General features: G+C 65.7%; 4 protein-coding genes across 6 annotated transcripts in view; 3 read left to right on the top strand and 1 right to left on the bottom strand.

The window, feature by feature from the left end:
* FANCA (FA complementation group A) overlaps window positions 1–3,133 on the top strand; it is a 34,384-nt gene extending 31,251 nt beyond the window's left edge. For both annotated transcript variants that reach the window (XM_068203201.1, XM_068203202.1), the window contains exons 39-43: window positions 722–827; window positions 1,198–1,273; window positions 1,657–1,798; window positions 2,365–2,454; window positions 2,869–3,133. In XM_068203201.1, the coding sequence (XP_068059302.1) occupies window positions 722–827; window positions 1,198–1,273; window positions 1,657–1,798; window positions 2,365–2,454; window positions 2,869–2,976 (522 nt within the window). In that variant the 3' untranslated portion in view covers window positions 2,977–3,133. The remainder of the gene's footprint in view (window positions 1–721; window positions 828–1,197; window positions 1,274–1,656; window positions 1,799–2,364; window positions 2,455–2,868) is intronic.
* On the bottom strand, window positions 3,041–10,950 carry ZNF276 (zinc finger protein 276). The gene is made up of 11 exons (XM_068203209.1): window positions 10,680–10,950; window positions 9,146–9,455; window positions 8,982–9,034; window positions 7,880–8,380; window positions 6,959–7,037; window positions 5,826–5,906; window positions 5,412–5,522; window positions 5,262–5,337; window positions 4,779–4,896; window positions 4,443–4,542; window positions 3,041–3,827 (listed from the first exon to the last, which is right to left on the bottom strand). Exons 1-11 carry the CDS (start codon window positions 10,822–10,824, stop codon window positions 3,542–3,544), a joined length of 1,860 nt encoding a protein of 619 aa, XP_068059310.1. The 5' UTR covers window positions 10,825–10,950; the 3' UTR covers window positions 3,041–3,541.
* The window catches only part of VPS9D1 (VPS9 domain containing 1), a 74,569-nt gene continuing 68,121 nt past the window's right edge, over window positions 10,847–17,294 (top strand). Inside the window, exons 1-15 of the mRNA XM_068203208.1 lie at window positions 10,847–11,078; window positions 11,993–12,065; window positions 12,150–12,242; window positions 12,332–12,494; window positions 12,782–12,893; window positions 13,033–13,095; window positions 13,254–13,306; window positions 13,386–13,473; window positions 13,593–13,678; window positions 13,768–14,228; window positions 14,374–14,503; window positions 14,574–14,767; window positions 14,839–14,920; window positions 15,056–15,160; window positions 15,322–15,414. Coding sequence (XP_068059309.1) covers window positions 10,962–11,078; window positions 11,993–12,065; window positions 12,150–12,242; window positions 12,332–12,494; window positions 12,782–12,893; window positions 13,033–13,095; window positions 13,254–13,306; window positions 13,386–13,473; window positions 13,593–13,678; window positions 13,768–14,228; window positions 14,374–14,503; window positions 14,574–14,767; window positions 14,839–14,920; window positions 15,056–15,160; window positions 15,322–15,397 — 1,896 coding nt within the window. The 5' untranslated portion in view covers window positions 10,847–10,961 and the 3' untranslated portion in view covers window positions 15,398–15,414. The remainder of the gene's footprint in view (window positions 11,079–11,992; window positions 12,066–12,149; window positions 12,243–12,331; window positions 12,495–12,781; window positions 12,894–13,032; window positions 13,096–13,253; window positions 13,307–13,385; window positions 13,474–13,592; window positions 13,679–13,767; window positions 14,229–14,373; window positions 14,504–14,573; window positions 14,768–14,838; window positions 14,921–15,055; window positions 15,161–15,321; window positions 15,415–17,294) is intronic.
* SPATA2L (spermatogenesis associated 2 like) lies at window positions 15,492–17,180 on the top strand. 2 transcript variants are annotated; one of them, XM_068203230.1, is made up of 4 exons: window positions 15,492–15,584; window positions 15,854–16,202; window positions 16,281–16,835; window positions 16,866–17,180. In XM_068203230.1, exons 2-4 carry the CDS (start codon window positions 15,855–15,857, stop codon window positions 17,097–17,099), a joined length of 1,137 nt encoding a protein of 378 aa, XP_068059331.1. In that variant the 5' UTR covers window positions 15,492–15,584; window position 15,854; the 3' UTR covers window positions 17,100–17,180. The 2 variants fall into 2 exon arrangements, with proteins under 2 accessions (XP_068059331.1, XP_068059330.1); XM_068203229.1 differs by having other exon boundaries at window positions 16,281–17,179.

Raw genomic sequence — 17,294 nt, 5'->3', positions numbered from 1 at the left:
GCTTCCAGCAGCTGCCTGCCCTGAGCATCCTGCTGCCTGTGAAGGCTTGTTTCTGTCCCTTTGCTGTCACCTCAGCTTTGAAGTGCAGCCATTTGGGGAGTCACCTCACAGATGGGATCAGGGAGCAGATTCAAGGCAAGAATAACCATTTGGTCTCAGTGTGCCCGTGGGAGAGTCTGGGGGAAGAGCCAGGGAGGAGAAACATCTTGAGCAGACAGAGCTGGGAGGTTAATCCGTGTGAAATTAGCAATGAAAAAAGAAACCCCACAATAATCCCAAGACATGTTGTCACTAGAAAGGTCAGAGGGGATGGAAGCTGCTCCAGTGGGGTGGGTGCAGGATGTGCAGTGGTCTCTTGGTTTATCCAGGCTGGATGGGGCTTGGAGCAACCTGGTCTAGTGGAAGGTGTCCCTGCCCATGATGGAGGGGTGGAACTGGATGATCTTTAAGGTCCCTTCCAACCCAAACCATTCCACGGTGCAGCTTTCCCCTCTCTCAGTGGAGCCCTGGGGTGGCCTGGTTCAGTGAGGAAGACACTGCCTTGCTCTGGTGCCCAATTCCCCTGGGGGAATCCAGGCTGCCAGGTGAGGGGAAAGACTTGGGGTGATTTCCTCAGGTCCTTTAGCAGAGCACTTCATGTGCAGTCTCTTGTGGGGGTTCCTTCCTGCTTTGATGTAACCACAGCCCAAGAGAAAAAAGACCTCTCCTTTCTGACACCCAGGAAGGAGTGGATTTCCAGACGTCTCTGGAATGGTCCCTGCAGATCCTGCAGTGCCTGGAAAGGAGGGGCACATCCTGGCCACTTCTCTTCCATTCAGCAGAGGGAGGTGAGTCCTGTCCCCAAGGGCTGGAAGGACGGGTGACCCATCCCTTGGGTTGGAGTGTCCCTGTGAGAAGGGGCTGCTGGGCCTTTGGAAGCAGCACAAAAACCACTTGTGTGAAAGCTGGGAACATCCTGCTCCCATCCCAGAGTATGGCAGACCCAGCTGATGATCAGGAATGACTGAATTCAGTCTTGTCCCTGCTGGTAGAGAAAGCCTGAGGGGACAACTTCCTTCTCTTGCTGGTCACCACCCCCAAGCATCCTTATTTATTGTGGCCTGGAAGGAAAGTGTGCAGCCCCTGAGCTGCTCCAGAAGTAAGAACGGTGAGGTGAGGCCCTCTGAAGGGGCTCAGTGCTTCTCCCTGTCCTTGCAGACCCTGGGAAGGGCCGTGTCCTGCGCAGCGCGGCCTCGCACCGGCACACCCGGCTCCTGCCCCTGGCGTTCTACAGGTACCGACCTGCCGGGCTGGGAGGGAGCACTGGAGGGTGTGAGGGATGGCTGGCACCCACAGCAGCTGGCATGGAGGTAACAGCACTGCTGGCCTGTAGGTGAGCACAGTTACCGCTTCCCTGAGCCGTGCAGGACAGAACACCTCATCAGGCACGGCGCTGTCTGAGGAGCCCTGCACCTTTTGCTAAAGAGCTTTGCCAGAAGCGTCCCTTCAGCCCTGTGCTCCAAACACAAGCTTTTGGAGCCAGCTCTGCTTCCTGGGGTGGCCCTGCTCGCCACGGGACTCAAATCAGACAGGGCAGAGCAGCAGCTGTGTTTGCCTCGTGCCTGTGTGTGTCCCATGGACCCAGAGCTAACAGAGCCCGTGTGTGACCCCCTCCAGCCTCACCCCCAGCTTCCAGCAGGAGCTGCTCCGGCGGGAGCCGACCTTCCTCAGCGTGGCACTCCAGATGTACATCCAGCTGCTCCAGCTCTTTGTGGAAGGGGAAGTCCTGCCACAGTCTGATCAAGACCTCACAGAGCACGTAAGCAAAGCCTGGACTCCTTTTTTCTCCTGTCATAGACTCCCAGAATGGTTTGGGTTGGAAATGACATTAAACCTCATCCTGTTCCACCCCCTGCCCTGGGCAGGGACACCTTCCACTGTCCCAGGGTGCTCCAAGTCCCAGCCACCCTGGCCTTGGACACTTCCAGGGATAGGGCAACCACAACTTCTCTGGGCAACCTGTGCCAGGGCCTCCTCACCCTCAAAGAGAAAAATTTCTTCCTAATATCCAGTCTAAATCTACCTCCCTCCAGCTTAAAACCTCTTGTAACCAATCCTATTCTTTAGCTCTTCCCCTGCAGCAGCACTTGCAGCATCTCTCTTGTTCCCACCTTCCGTGCAGAGCAGAGGGAGCTCGTGCAGGTTCCTCATCCCCTGGGGCAGAGAGGAACTGCCAGGGCTGCTCCCAAACCCCCAACACCCCCTGCCCTCTGGGCTGTGACAGCCTCGGGTGTGGGGTTGTGGCTTCTGCTTCTCTTCTGGAGCAGGGACCGGGCTGAGGGTGGCGTTTTGCCTCCATGGCCGTGCCTCTCCCGTGTCGTGCAGGATCCCTTGGAGCTGATCTCCGCAGCCCGGCAGTTCCTGCTGGGAGCCATCCCACACTGCCCTGCCCAGAGCCTTGGGAACACACAGCCGGTAGGTGCAGTGCTCTCCCTTCTCTCCCGGTGCGTGAGCTGCGAGCGCCGCTGTGCCTCCCTCGGGCACTGATCCCTACCTGTGCCAAGCTCCGTGCTTCCCTGACCCCCCTGGGGATGCCCCGTGCTGCTCTAACTCACCTGGGAGCAGGGGACACCTGCTGCTCAGCCGTGCCATGGCCACGTCCGCCACCGTTCCCATCCGCCACCGTTCCCAGCACATCCGACCCTGCCCTCGTGTGGCCATTCCCGCTCGCTCCGAGGGAATTGTCACACACGGCCACGGGCACGAGCGGAAGGTTCCCCCTCCTCTGCCTGTGCTTGGCTGAGAAGGCAGCAAGATGCGCCGGTGTTGCTGGAACTGGCTTTGGGGAAGCACGAGCAGATCGAACCTGGCTCCCTGCCCTCTCCCCAGCTCCTCAGCACCTGCGAAGAACTTGACCCAGAGCTGGGAGCCACCCTTCTGCACTTCTCACGGCCTGCTGCAGACGTGGAGCTGGAGGAGGAGCTGGAACTGTTCTGAGGAATGGACTCAGCCCACCACCTCACTTACACCTAACACAAAGAGCCACCTTTCTCACCTGGGCCATTTCTTTCAAATTACTTTGTAAATAATTTATTACAAGCATAACCATGAAGCTCTTGTTACAATAAAAAGTAGGTTACAAATTTTCCGTTTAGACTTGCTTTGGGACTCATAATTAAGTTGTTGGGTTTTTTTTTTTCCTTCTTTTCCAAAACAAAATGTCCCTTAAAGTTGTCCCACTGTCCTCTGTCCCCTTTGAGCCCCTGGGGGCACCTCTGTGCAGGCAGGGAACAGTTGTGGCCAGCTTGGTTTCTACGACGTGTGCGTGGAGCTGGGGACGTGGAGGGGTGCTGCCAACGTCCCTTCCCCCGGGATTAGACACTCTTAGTACAACACTGCTGAATCAGACATGAGCATGGAAATCACTGCATGAGAACAAGCCTTTTCTGAGCAAGCTGAAGGTAATTCCACGGAGTTCTTTGGGAGACTAAAACGTAGATTAAAAATCTCCGGTGCCGTAACGACTTCTACGGGGCTGGGCTGGGAACGCGTCCCCGTCCCCTCAGGTGGGCTCGGGCTCCGCAGTCACTTCTGGCTTCACCGCCTGGCCTCCCGCAGTCCCTGAAGGAGGGAGGAGCAGGATGGGCTCTGGCTCCAGCGGCTTGCCTTTGTCCTGAGTCTGGGTCAGGGGGTGCACCATGGACATGTGGACGTTGAGGTTATGGGCCTTCTCGAAGCGCTTCCCGCACTGGTCGCAGGCGAACTCCAGCTCGGCCTCGGCTTTGTGTTTGGTCATGTGGTACTTGAGGGAGGCGCGCTGGCGGCACTGGAACCCACAGATCTCACACCTGCCGGGGCAAAGGGGGCTCAGCACCAGCCAGGAGGAGCGCTGGGGCCGGAGCAGGTGTTGGGAACGGACATTTCATTAAATCACAGAATCCGGGGGGGGTTTGGGTTGGAAGGGACCTTAAAGCACATCCCATCCCGCCCTCTGCCGTGGGCAGGGACACCTTCCGCTGCCCCAGGCTGCTCCAAGCCTCATCCAACCTGGCCTTGAACACTTCCAGGGATGGGGACTCCACACCTTGTGCCGGGGCCTCACCATCCTCACAGGAAAGAGTGACTTTCCAGTATCCCATTTAACCCTGCCCTTTGGCAGTGGGAAGCCATTCTCCCTTGTCCTGTTACTCCAAGACCTTGTCTCATATCCCTCTCCAGCTCTCCTGGAGCCCCTTTAGGCCCTGCAAGGGGCTTTAAGCTGTCCCTGGAATCTTCTCCAGCCTGAACACACCCAGCACTCTGAGCCTTTCCTCAGAGCAGAGGTGCTCCATGACCCTGTCCTCATTCATTCCATTTCAAGTGATCCAGCCAGGATGCTGCCAGCTCCAGGCAGGGTTTGCACCCCAGAATTACTGTGCCAGGGTCAGTGACTGACCCCTCTGGTCCCCGCTGGAATCACTTACTGCAGGGGCTTCGCTCCCGAGTGCCGCATCTGATGGACCGAGAGGTGTTTGCGTTGCTTGAAGGTCTGCCCGCACTCGTCACAGATATAGTTCCGTACCTCTGCCACGGAAACGGGAGAGTCACGGCTTCTGCCGCGCTCCTGGGGTGTGCCCCGCACACGCAGCTGCCCGCGCTCCCTGTGGGAGCCTGAGCCCCTCCCCTGCCTCGTGCCCCCTGCACAACAGCTTGTTCCACGCTCACAGGCACACAGGGAGCCCCGTCCCCCCTTCCCCCAGAGCCTCAGCACCTCCAGACAGGGAGCCACGAGGCACTGGGCGTCTGTGGGACAGACTCACCCGTGTGGATGAGCTTGACGTGCCGCTGCAGGTACCGGTCAATCATGAACACCTTGTTGCAGCCAGGGTGAGGGCAGGGCCTCTCCCGCACCTCCTCGTGGTGCTCTTTGATGTGTTTCTGCAAAGCAAGCACAGAGCTTCTGACAGGGGACAACTTGGATCCCCAGACACTGAGACCACCGTCTGCAAAACCAGGATTTGCATCCCAATCCACCCCTGGCAGCAGGGGCTTCAGCTGGACACACTGGAGCCTGTTCCAAGGGCTGCTGAGAGCCAGTGGCAGGCTTCCAGGACAGGAGAAACAGGGAGAGCCGGAGCAGACTGGAAAAGGCCAGGACTCCCAGCAGGCTGCTTTTAGTGGCTCACTGCCTCCTGCAGAGCAGGGTGGGGAATTAAACCCATCAGGGATCCTCTGCTCACATGGAAGTGGCTCCAGGGTACTGGGAGCCACCAGCATGGGACAGGAGCAGAGCCTGAGCTCACCTTCATGCCATCAGCCCCTCTGTAGACAGCGGTGCAGCCCTGGTAAGGACACTTGTAGATGGTGGGCAGCTCCTCCCTGCAAGCAGAGGTGTGTGAGGTGCTGCGGACGTGGGGCTGCAGCCCAGCCCAGCCCTGACGGACCCTCCTTACCGTTCACATTTGATTTTTTTTTTCCAGCCTGGCTTAGGACCAGGCTTCTTCCTTATTTTGGGCTCTTCTGCCTTCTTTGCTTCTTTACTGTCGCTTTTCTTGCCAGAAACCCTCCAAGAAAGAACCAGGACAGTGGTTTAAGACTTGATCTTGGTTTTAGACCCACCAAAGTGTCCCCAGCTGTTACACCTGCCTGTGTGAGGAAGAGGAGCACACACAGCCCCGGGTACATGAGCCAGGCTGTGGCTGTGCCAGGCTGGGGATGAGGGCCCAGCCAGTTTAACCCAGCGGGGAGCTTGGGGGCATCTCTGTGACCCCCAGGCAGGAATGTGTAGGGAACAGAGCCATAAGGAAAGACATGTGGGCCCCACAGGGGTGGGCACCAGCCCCCCACCCCGCCCGAGAGCCCCTTACTTCTTCTCGGGGTAAGGCTCGAAGGAGTCGTCTGAAGATTGCACGTTTCTCTTCTCGCTTTCATCGTCGCTCAAGAAGTCCCTGAGAGAGGGAAGCTGCCCTTTACCAACGTGACCTCGGGCTGACCCTCGGCACCAGCACTTCCCCATTCCCAGCACACCCATCTCCCCCACGGCACGTGTCCTCCTCCCCGTCCTCTCCCCAGGCAAACACCGCGCCGGTGAACGCAGCAGAGACCCAAACCAGGTCCTTTCAGGGCTAAATCTCTGCAAGAATAATCAAACCACTGTCAGGAGAACAAAAAAGGGGCTGTTACTGAAAGGATCTATTCATGGGTGAGGGATGTGGCTGCTGCTTCCTCTACTGGGAAAAGGAATTTTGTGGAGCAAGAATGTCACACGATTGTCTGGCGCAGGTTAACGAAGCTGCGGGTCGGTCTGTTTTCCCACAAATGTAACAGCCACATTTGGATTTTTCTTTTTCCTCCTTTTAGGCCTTAAGCCATACAAGAAGCAATTAATTCCTGAAGACAGGAAATAGGCAATAAATCGTTGCGGCCCATTTAATGTGACAGCTGACAGGCTCAGCTGACGCTGGGGTCACTCTGCACTTGGCCCTTTAGACTCGCAGCGCCTGGATTCGTGTATTTACAGCCCCATTCCAAACACCTGTGTTGGACTGAGCCAAATCCTTGCTCACAAAAGACTGCAGAGCTGCCAGGTCCCTCCTTCTCCCGTTTCCCAGTTAAAGGCTCTCCCCAGGAGCGAACGGGAGCCACCCCGTGCCTGCATTCCCGCTCCCACTGCTTTCCCGCAGCCCCAGCCGTGGAGGGAACTGCCCGGAGCTTGAGGGGCTGCAGCAGCAGCTCCTGGCACGGCTCCTTCCCCAGCAAACAAGGGACAAAACAGGGCCAGGATGGCTGGGAGCAGCCCACAGACACGGAGCACACGTGTGTGCAAACCCCCCAGAGCAGAGGAGGGAGCTCAGAGCCTCAGTGCCATGAGCTCCGTGACGGCTGCAGCAGAGCCACCGCTCTGAGCCCCCGGCGCTGGTGGAGAAAGAGCTCTCCGGGCTGGGGAGTTCCCACTGGCAAAGAAGACATTTAGGCTAGTTTAAACCCACTCTTCTCTCACCCCTCAGAAAGGTCACTGAACTCGTCTTTTACCCGCTCATCCGACGTTGCAGACAGAACCTGCTTCCCACTCAAGTGTCCTAGGGAATGAAGGAGAACACGGTGCGTTACAAGGAAAAGCAGCAGACCCACGGCGGCCGAGGAGGAGCCGACTGCTCCGGCTGCACTCGCGTGGTCACACCGTGGGGAACACGTGCTCCGTGGCAATCAGTGATTGTTTGAACCAAACTGTCCCCTCTGCCCAGAAACGGCTCTCCCTGTGCTCCACCCTGACCCTGCAGCTCCCAGGAGCAGCTTTTGGATCCTCCTGTGACACCTGTAACTGAAAGAATTGTCCCCAGGCACGTCCCAGCCGCCATTCTTGTGTCCAGCAACAGACATCTCCTGTGGGTGCTGGAGCTAAACACAGCCCCACTTCTGGAACTCAGAATGGGTGTTAATTCCTCGCTTCTGGAAGTGGTGTTTGGGGCAGTGCACCCAGCCCAAACCCACTCAGCAGTTTTCCTTTAGGGGCAGAAGGGCCCCCTGGGATTCAGCATCAGCTGCTGCGCAGCAGGGAAACCCAGCTTCAGGGTCGAGCCAAAAGAAACATCTGGCAAACATGGTGCTGAGGAACCAGTGACCATTCCACATGCCCAGGAAGAGCCTGGCAGCAGGGTCTCCCCTCTGTCAGAAGGGGAACAGCACTCAGGGCCAGGAGTACGACCCCGTTTTCCCCTGTCCCTTCTGCATGGCTCAGCGTCCTCCTCCTCAATCAATCAGAGGCCAATCTCTGAGCACTTCCCAGAAGGATCTGCGCCCTCCTTGAGGAACAGCAGTCTCCAAGGGGAGGAGCCAGCCCCTTGTCGCTCCCTGGGCCACCTCTCCAGCTCCCTGTCCTTCCCCTGAGGCCGGGACAGAGATCAGGAAGCAAATCCCTTACCCGTGGCAGTGCTCAGAGGCAAGACAGGCCGCGGCAGGGCCTGCTCCCGGACGGAGGCTGCGCTGTCCAGCTGCGAGGGAGACGGATCCCTGTCCTGCGGCGGCTCGTTCTCCGCACTCGGTGGCACCGCCGTGGTCCCTCTGTTGGCGGGCTGCTGGCAAGGAGCTGTCCTTACTGGAGCATGCTGGGCTTTGGGAGCAGGAACAGCCTCGGCATTGTCCGCCCCGGCCCCGTTGTCAGTCAAGCGCTGCTGCGCCGAGCCCTTGCTCCACTCCCGTTTGACGGACAAGGCGTTGTCGAGCAGCACGGAGCTGCAGTCCGAGTCCGTGTCCATGACGTAGTCGTGGCCGTCCCCGCAGCCCCAGACGGCGCGGATGATGCCGCAGTACTCGGAGGAGAGCACGCTGCGCAGCCCGGGCACCGAGGCGCAGCTCCCGGCGTGCGCGTGCGTCCACGTCACCAGGCTGTGCAGGCACTGCGGGCTGGACGTGATCAGGTCAACTGGCCAGGGGAGAGGCAGCACAGTCAGGCCTGGGCACGGGGGGGACGCGGAGGGGACAGGGATGTGGATCTGCTCCCCCCAGGGCTGCCCCACGAGGCAGGTAGGAGCCACCCCAAAGGGCTGCACCGGGGCAGTGCCAGCGCCTGCCAGGATCACAGAACCATTGAGGCTGGAAACGACCTCTGAGATCACCGAGTGCAACCCATGACCAAACACCACCCTGTCAGCCAGGCCAGACCAGAGCACCAAGTGTCACATCCAGTCTTTCCCTAAACACCTCCAGGGACAGTGGCTGCACCACCTCCCTCCATCATTCCCAGCTGAAAGGGTATTTCCAGTTGTCCCCAGTGTCCAACATCAGCTGGGACAGGCCTGGCACTGCCACACAAATCTGCTCTGCCTGCTCTCCTACCCCCAGGTGAGCCTCTGCCTGCTTGGCCCAGCTCAGGAAGGAGAAGATACTCTTGGGAGGAAGGAGAACCTTAACCAGCTGTGTCAAAGGACACCCGAACCCCCCCGGACGTGGTCATTTCTCACCACCCATCAACCCCAGCCCTCTGCTGGCGGCGTGGCAGAAGGAGAAGGGGAGTGGGCACTCACCCAGGCAGGAGGCACCTCCTTCCATACCCGGCTGCGCCTGGACTCCGCTGCTCCTGCAAAAACCAGAGCGGCACAGTGGGATTTGGGGGTCGCGGAGGGACCACGCGGCAACACGCGGCAGCACGGCACGGCGCCGCTCCCGGGAGGCGAGGAAGGCCACGTACTTTCCTTTGGACTTGGCGTGACCCGTGGGCGAGGCGTTCACCCTCTGGATGAAGGTGCGGAGCACGCTGCGGCACTTGTAGAACTGGGCATGGCATTTCTTGCAGACGAACTGAGGCAGCGCGGGGTCCTGCCGCACCGCCACGCCCACCAGCCGCTGGAAGTCGGCGAAGAACACCTGGTCCACGCGGCGCTGCTTCTCCGAGTTCTCCCCCAGCACGGGCACCTTCCCGAAGGCATTGCGCAGGCTCCGCGAGGAGAACTTGCCGTGGCACAGGCGGCAGTAGCCGCTGCTCAGGGTTCTGCCGATTCCTGCGCAGGAGGAGCAAACGCGGCTGCTGAGGGACGGCTCCGAGGCACCCAGGGGTGCTCCCCTCCCCTTCATCCCAGCTGCCTGCTTAGCCCTGCCTCCAGCAAAGCACGGAACATCCAGGCAGGAGAAGAGCCTTCTGACAGCGGCTGGCCCAAAGCCAGCCCTTCTGGCCCCACTGCGCCAGTGGCAGAGCCTCCTCTGGCCTGTGGGGCTCCCGGGACTCTGCCAATGCAGCAGTGTCTCTAGGTTTCAGCAGCTCTTCCCCCGCTGTTTACCTCCCAACAATTTCCAGCTGGCGTTGTGTCCCTTGGCTGCCCCAGTGCTGGCCGTGCCATTCCTCAGCTCCCCAGCAGTGCCCTGGAGTGGGGCGGTGTCACCCCCCACCCGAGGCATCCCCACCCTGTGGGATAATCTCCATCCCTCCGCTGCACCCCGAGCGTGACGGGAACCCGAGCACAGCCTCCTCCCGGCGCTGATCCCAGCCGTGCCCCCAGCCCCGGCGTGGGAGCGGGCTCCCCTGCCGGGGCCAGCCTTGGGAGCGGTGGGGGTCTCACCACACCCCGCGGGGGTGGTGACAGAGGTGCGACAGGGCAGCACCTCCCGCCGGAGCGTCTTGGGGGGCTGAACCCCCCGCTTGTGCCACCCGCTGCCCCGGGGCAGCGCCGGTGTCCCAGCGCCCACCGGAGCCGTTGGAGATGCCGCTTATCTCCTGCCCCAGCTGCAACACTCCCGGGTATCAGCCACCCCGAACCCCAAACCGGGATGGGCCCAGGCCCCCCCTCACCCCAAACAGCATGGCGGGAGGGTCCTGACCACGCTCAAACCGTGATGCACAGGGGGTCCCGGTCACCGCCAAACCGGAGCAGGCAGCGGCCGAGCACCCCGAGATAGCGGGAGGCTCCCCCGCTCTCCCTCCCCGTGTGCCCAATTCCTCCTTACCTTGCCGTTACCGGCACCGGCGTTTCATGGGGGGAAGAAACTCCACACAAACGGGCAAATTCTGACCTGCCGCCCGCTCGGCACCGAGCCCCGGGACGGGGGCTCTGACCCCGGCAGCGCGGAGGGAGCCCCGCCGTACCGAGGGCTCGCCCGTACCCGGTCCTCGCAGCCCGTCCCGGCGGCGGCCGGTCCCGCCGGTGCCCCCGCAGCGGCTCCGGCCCCGGGGAAGCGACTCCGGCCGTGCCCCCGCTCCCCCCGCCCCGCTCCCCGCGCTCGGGCCTCACCTGCCTCCGGTGCGCAGGCGGTGGCCGCGGGGGGCTCGGCGGGCTCGGAGCCGCGGGCGGCCGTGCCGGGGGTCCGGCGGGGCGCGGGGGGGGCCCGGGGGCCGCCCGGGGCCGCCAGGAACCGCCCGCGCCGATCGCGCTTCATCGTCCCCGCCGGGCCCGGCGGCTCCGCCCGCCCGCAGCGCCCCCGCCGGCCGGGGGGACCCGCCGCGCCCGGTCCGTCCCGCCGCGCTCCGGGCGGGCCCGCGGCCCCAGCGCGCCGTTCCGGGCGGCCCCGCGGCCATGGCCGCGCCGGGGGGCGGCGAGGGCCCCGCGCCGGGCCGGGGCGGCCGCGGCCTGCAGGGAGCCATGAGGGCGGCGAGCGGCGCCCTGGGCATGGACAGCGCCGGGCGGACCAGGGTGAGCGCGGGGACGGCCGGGGAGGGACGCCCGGGTTCGGCCGCATCCCCGCGACTGCAGCCCCGGGGCTCCCCGCGCATCCCCGCGCTCGACCCCCATCCCCGGGGCTGCATCCCCGCGCTCGACCCCCATCCCCGGGGCTGCATCCCCGCGCTCGACCCCCATCCCCGGGGCTGCATCCCCGAGCTCGACCCCCATCCCCGGGGCTGCATCCCCGGGCTCGACCCCCATCCCCGGGGCTGGATCCCCGCGCTCGACCCCCATCCCCGGGGCTGCATCCCCGGGCTCGACCCCCATCCCCGGGGCTGCATCCCCGGGCTCGACCCCCATCCCCGGGGCTGCATCCCCGCGCTCGACCCCCATCCCCGGGGCTGCAACCCCGGGCTCGACCCCCATCCCCGGGGCTGCATCCCCGGGCTCGACCCCCATCCCCGGGGCTGCAACCCCGGGCTCGACCCCCATGCCCGGGGCTGCATCCCCGCGCTCGACCCCCATCCCCGGGGCTGCATCCCCGGGCTCGACCCCCATCCCCGGGGCTGCATCCCCGCGCTCGACCCCCATCCCCGGGGCTGCATCCCCGGGCTCCTCCTGCATCGCTGAGCTCCCTTCGCATCCCCGGCTACTCCGGCATCCCTGGGCTTCCGCCGCATCCCTCGGCTTCGTCCCCCGGCCTCACCCCCAGCCGCGGGGCAGCACCTCCGGGCTCATCCTGCATCCCGGGGCTCGCTCGCATCCCGGGGCTCCCCTCGCGTCCCCGGACTCACGCCCCACTCCCGGGGCGGCTTCCCCGGTCTGACCCCGCATCCCCCGAGCTCCCCCCGTGTCCCGTTCGGACCCGGAGCTGGATCCCCCGCGGCCGGGGGGGGTCCCGGGCTCCCCCCCGCGTGGTCCCCGCTCAGCCCCCACCTTGGCAGGAGGCCTACGTGGAGTACCTGAAGAGCATCACCCTCATCGCCCAGGCCCTGCAGGAGGAGGCGGCAGGGACAGGTAAGGCAGGAGCCCGTGTCCCCCCCGCGGGAGCAAGGCGGGCGGTGGAAGCCCTGCAGTGCCCCCAGCACGCCCTCCCCGCAGAGAACAGCGAGGGGGTCACCCCTGACACCCCAAAACTGCTGAAGCTGGCGGAGCAGTGCCTGGAGAGGGTCAAATCCATCGCAGCGGCGCTGGGTGAGTGAGGGGTGTTTTGGGGAGCTGGGTGCCCCCGCAGGGCCAGGCTGGTGGTGAGGCACAGCCGGCCTGTCCTGCCCCCTCCCCAGGCAAAGCCCAGGTGAAAGCGGCTGCACAGGAGCGGGGCGGGGGTCCCGCGTCCCTGCCCCGGCACCGCCGCGTCTGCTCGGACGAGGGGGGGAAGCTCTCGCCATTCCTGCCCCCGGAGATCTTCCAGAAGCTGCAGATCGCTGAGACACAGAGCGCGCGGAAGTACGGGGGGCTTGGAGCTGGGAGCTGGGACACGGGGCTGGGACAGAGAGTGGTGGAGCGTGGGGGGCTGATGTGCACTGGGATGCAGGGGCTGGGACGTGAGAGGCCCAGACACAGCGAGCAGGACGTGGGGGGTCAAACACGAGGGGTTTGGGACACGGGGTCTGGCAAGAACTGTGACACGAGGGCTGGCGGTGGCCCCGTGCCCGCCTGGGGAGTCACGGAGCAGGATGTGGTCCTGGCACGTGTCCTGTGCCCTGTGGCGAGTGCTGAGGCCGTTCCTATAGGGAGCTGACCCCGCTGGAGGAGGCCTCCCTGCAGAACCAGAAGCTGAAGGCGGCCTACGAGGCGCGGGTGGCGCGGCTGAACCCAAGCCAGGCCGTGCAGAAAACATCCCTGGCAAGTGGGGGCTGGGGAGGAGCTGGGAGCTGCACAGAGCCGGCAGCCAGGCAGGGAGAGGGTTCCTGGGGGACCCCCGCTCCCCACTGGTGGCCATGGGGTGTGTGTGGATGTTCCCAACTCCCCTGCTGCTCCGCAGACGCTGTCCCTGCAGCGGCAGATGATGGAGAACCTGGTGATCGCCAAGGCCCGAGAGGAGACTGTATCCTTCCCAGTGGGATTGCTCCAAGAGCCTCTGCCCTGGCCTGGGTGCCACCGATCCCACGAGGCCTTTGGGGTCCCAGCTGGGGGCTGGAGGAGGGCAAAGGGCAGTGGGTGAGCACGGTGGTGGCTCTGGACCCTTAACTGTGCCTGGCCCAGCTGCAGCGCAAGATGGAAGAGCGGCGGCTGCGGCTGCAGGAGGCGGCCAACCGGTGAGTGGGGATGTCACGGCAGGGACCCTCAGCTGTGGGGACACCCGGCAGTGCCCTCACTGGCCCGGGGTGTCCCCAGGAGGTTCTCCAGCAGCGTGGCCCTCACCCCCGAGGAGCAGGAGCAGCGAGCACTCTACGCTGCCATCCTTGAGTATGAGCAGGACCATGTGAGTGAGTGTGTGCCAGGGGCTGCTGGCAGGGCTGGAGGCTGTGCCACGGGGCAGGAGGCTGTGCCACGGGGCAGGGTGCTGCACCATCCCCACGACCAGCCCTGGACACTCCCCAGGACTGGCCAAAGCAGTGGAAGGCGCAGCTGAAGCGGAGCCCGGCGGATCTCTCAGTGGTGTCGGGGCTCTTCTCCTGCCTCCTGAGGTACTGCTGGGCTGGGCACGGCCCTGCCAGAGCGAGGGGGCTGCAGCTGCTGCCCGTGCCCCCCGCCCACCCCATCCCTCTGCCCACAGCTGCCCCGAGCACCCCATCACACAGCTGCTGCGGCGGCTGCAGTGTGCGGTGTACGCCCGGCTCTACCCCGCCGTCAGCCGCGGCCCCGCCGACGCCTCTCCCGCCTCCCCCTCGGGTCTGTCTTTCCTGTCGCTGGACGCGGGGGGCTCCTCGCTGCCCGCCGAGCCGGGGGGCCGCCGGCTCCGGGCGTCCCGCAGCCTGCACTGCATGTTCTCGGTGCCCGAGCACGGCCCGGCCGCGCTGCGGCACAGCCAGTCCAGCACCCCCCTCGCCGACGGCGGCGCCCCGGGGCCCGCCGAGCCCCCCGAGCCCCCCCGGGAAAGCTCCTTCGAGGACCTGGAGCGGTTCCTGGCGTCCCCCGAGGGCTGGGCCCCCGCAGAGCCCCCGGCCAGCTCCGGACAGGACACGGCGCTGCCGGAGCTGCTGAAGGGCGTCGTGAGGGACATCCACAACGCCATCGGTGAGGGACAGCCGAGGGACTGGGGGGCGGACGGGGGGCTCTCCTGCACCCCGTTTTGACCCGGGGCACAGGGTGGGCAGGATGGGGGATCCCGGTGTGGGCAGGACAGGGGGTCCCAGCGTGCTGCGTGCCTCGCCCTTCCCAGACAGGCTGCTGGCTCTGACTCTGCTGGCCTTCGAGGGGCTCGGCACCGCCGCCGGCAAGGACCAGTGCCTGGCCTGCCTGGAGGAGGCTTTCTTCCCCCCACTGTGGGCCCCGCTCCTGGCCCTCTACAGGTACCATGACCCGCCTTGGAGGGTACCACTGACCCCTTCCTGGCACCCGCCGTCACCTCGGTGCCCGCAGGACCGTGCAGCAGCCCCGCGAGGCGACCCTGGCGCGCAGCATGGAGCGGCACCGGCACGCCGGCCCCGCCGACATGGGGCTGGCCTCGCGCCTCTTCCCACCCGGCCCCGGCCGGCCCGCGTACGCCTCGGCCGTGCAGGACCTGCGCCTCATCCCGCTGGAGACCTGTCCCCGCAGGAAGCTGGAGTGCATCGGTGAGCGGCGCTGGGGACGCGGGGCGGGGGCCCAGGGTGGCGGTGACCCTGACGCCCGCCCTGTGCCGCAGTGCGGGCCCTGCGCGGCATCTGCGAGTGTGCCGAGGAGTACTGCGGCACCCGGGACGCCCGGAGCCTCGCCGCGGCCGCCATGTGAGTGCAGGAACGACGGAGCACGATGGGCAACGTGGGGCAGCTGCGGGGCCGGCGGCTCCTGTGGCCGGTGCGGCGTTGGGGTGCCAGGCCCTGTGGCCACCGTGGCTGATCTGATGGCCCCTGTTGTCACAGCGGGGCAGACGACCTGCTGCCCATCCTGTCCTACGTGGTGCTGCAGACGGGGCTGCCCCAGCTGCTCTCCGAGTGTGCCGCCCTGGAGGAGTTCATCCATGAGGGGTACGTGCCAGGGTGCTGGGCCATGCAGGCGGCCCGGGGCTCGGGACACCGGCACCCTCCCGGGACAGGGCTGAGGGGCGGCGGATGTGACGGTGTCCCGGTCGTGCCGGCCGTGATGGTGCGGTGTCCCGGTGGTGACGGTGCGATGGGTGTGGGCACAGGTACCTGATCGGGGAGGAGGGGTACTGCCTGACGTCCCTGCAGAGCGCCCTGTCCTACGTGGAGTCCCTGCAGTGAGGAGGGGGCGGCGCGGGGCCCCCCGCCCCGGGCAGGTGCTGCCGCGGGTCCTCCCGCCCGGCGGGGGGCGCTGTGGCGCGGGGGCTCGGTCCCGCCCCGGGGGCGGGGCTGCGGGCGGCACGTGCGTTCCGGCCCGGTGCGCGCGGAAGGGGAGCGGGAAGGGAGCGCGAGCGGCCGGGACCGGCAGGTGCTGGGGGGGGGAAGGGAACCGGGACCGGGGCGGAACCGGGGCCGGGTGGGAACACCGGGAGGCCTCGGCGGGGGGAAACGGGGGGAACCAGGGCCGGGGAGTGACACCGGGAGGACTGGTACCAGGGAGGTGCCGGGGAGGCCGCGGGGGAGCGGAGTTCCGGAGCTGAGGCTTTGGCGGGGGATCCTCGCAGGTTCGGGAGGGCGGTGCCGGGGCTGCGGCTCCGGCGGGTCCCGGGGTGGGCTCTCATGCTGCTGTACCCGCAGGATGTGTGCGGGCTCGGCGCTGCGGCAGGAGCACCGGCAGGACTTCGGGCAGGAATTCCGGCAGGAATTCCACCGGGAGTACCGCCGCTCACTGGAGCGGGAGGTCGGCCCCGCCGGGACCCGCCCCGGCCCCGGCGTGGCGGAGCGGCTGCGGCAGCGGCTGCAGCAGGAGCCGGCGCTGCTGGAGGCCCTGCAGGAGGACGCCCTGGCACTGCTGGCCCGGGGGCTGCGCGACCACCCCGACCCCGGGCTGGCGCTGCGGGGCCTGGCCAGCGCCTTCCGCCTGCTGGAGCTGGCTGCCGTCAACCTCTACCTCTTCCCGTGGCGCCGGGAGTTCGGCACCATCCCGGTGAGGCCCTGTGAGGTGGTGAGGGGTGTTGTGGGGGTACCCAGACACCTCCAGCCACGCTCCCCGCTCTCCTTGCAGACCTTCTCCGGCGCCTACGTGCACCTGCTGCGCCCAGCGCTCCCCGAAGCCGACCTGGTGCGGAGTTTGGGCCGACTGGGCTACGAGCGGCGGGACCGGCACCGCCTGGCCGTGGGCCGGCTGCCCCCGGGGCCCGCACTGATCGCCGCCGCTGTCGGCTTCCTGGCCTGCCGCCTGGAGTGCGAGATCCTGGCAGAGCTGGCGCCGCGGCTGCGGCGGCCCCGCGCCGACGAGCTGCTGGAGGCGCGGCGTCGGGCCGGGGGTGCCAAGGGGTGCCAGGAGATGCTGCAGGACCTGGGGACGCAGCGCGGGGCGGCTGCTGACTGCGGTGACGACGTGGATCTCTACTGGGAGAGGCCAGACAGCCCTGAGGACACGGGGAGCAAGGACACAGCCCCCCCGGCGCTGTGGAGGGACCCTCAGGATGTGCCCACGAGGGGCTGGGGACGCTGCGACAGCACGCTCGGGCCAGAGCCTGCGGGCAGCGCTGATCCGGACACCTCCTCTCACCCCTTCCAGGAGCGGGAGCTGGTGGGGACCGGCAGCAGTCTCCAGGTGCTGGGGGAGCCCCGGCTTTCTCCCCAGGCCACGCCAGAGCTGCCCTGCTACCAGCTGCACTCGTGCCTGCACCGGGGCATGCTGCCTTCGTACTGCTGCAGCACCTGCCGGCAGCTGCACGGCGGCGGCTGCGCCGTGGGGCTCGCCTGCCGCAGCCGGCACCGCGGCCAGGAGCTGCGCGGGGAGCGGCAGCAGCGCCTCTGGCTGCAGCGCACGGAGCTGGACATGCTGCTGGCCAAGGGCTCTGCACCCCGCTCCTGACACGGCTGCTGCTGCCGGCCCTGGGGAAGGGTGGGCACGGCCGCCGCTCGGCACAAGGACCCGGACTCGGCAGCCCCCGAGACGGCGGTGCCCAGGCCCTGCTCCAGCGCGGGCACTGCTGCTGTAAATTATTCAGTGCATCAGTAAAGTGGCTGCCTCAGCAGCGGCTGTTCTGTCGTGGGGAGGGGGACCAAG

Source organism: Anomalospiza imberbis, chromosome 12, assembly GCF_031753505.1.
Source record: "Anomalospiza imberbis isolate Cuckoo-Finch-1a 21T00152 chromosome 12, ASM3175350v1, whole genome shotgun sequence".
In the NCBI taxonomy this organism is placed as follows: domain Eukaryota; kingdom Metazoa; phylum Chordata; class Aves; order Passeriformes; family Viduidae; genus Anomalospiza; species Anomalospiza imberbis.
This window is presented reverse-complemented; position numbering and strand designations above follow the sequence as displayed.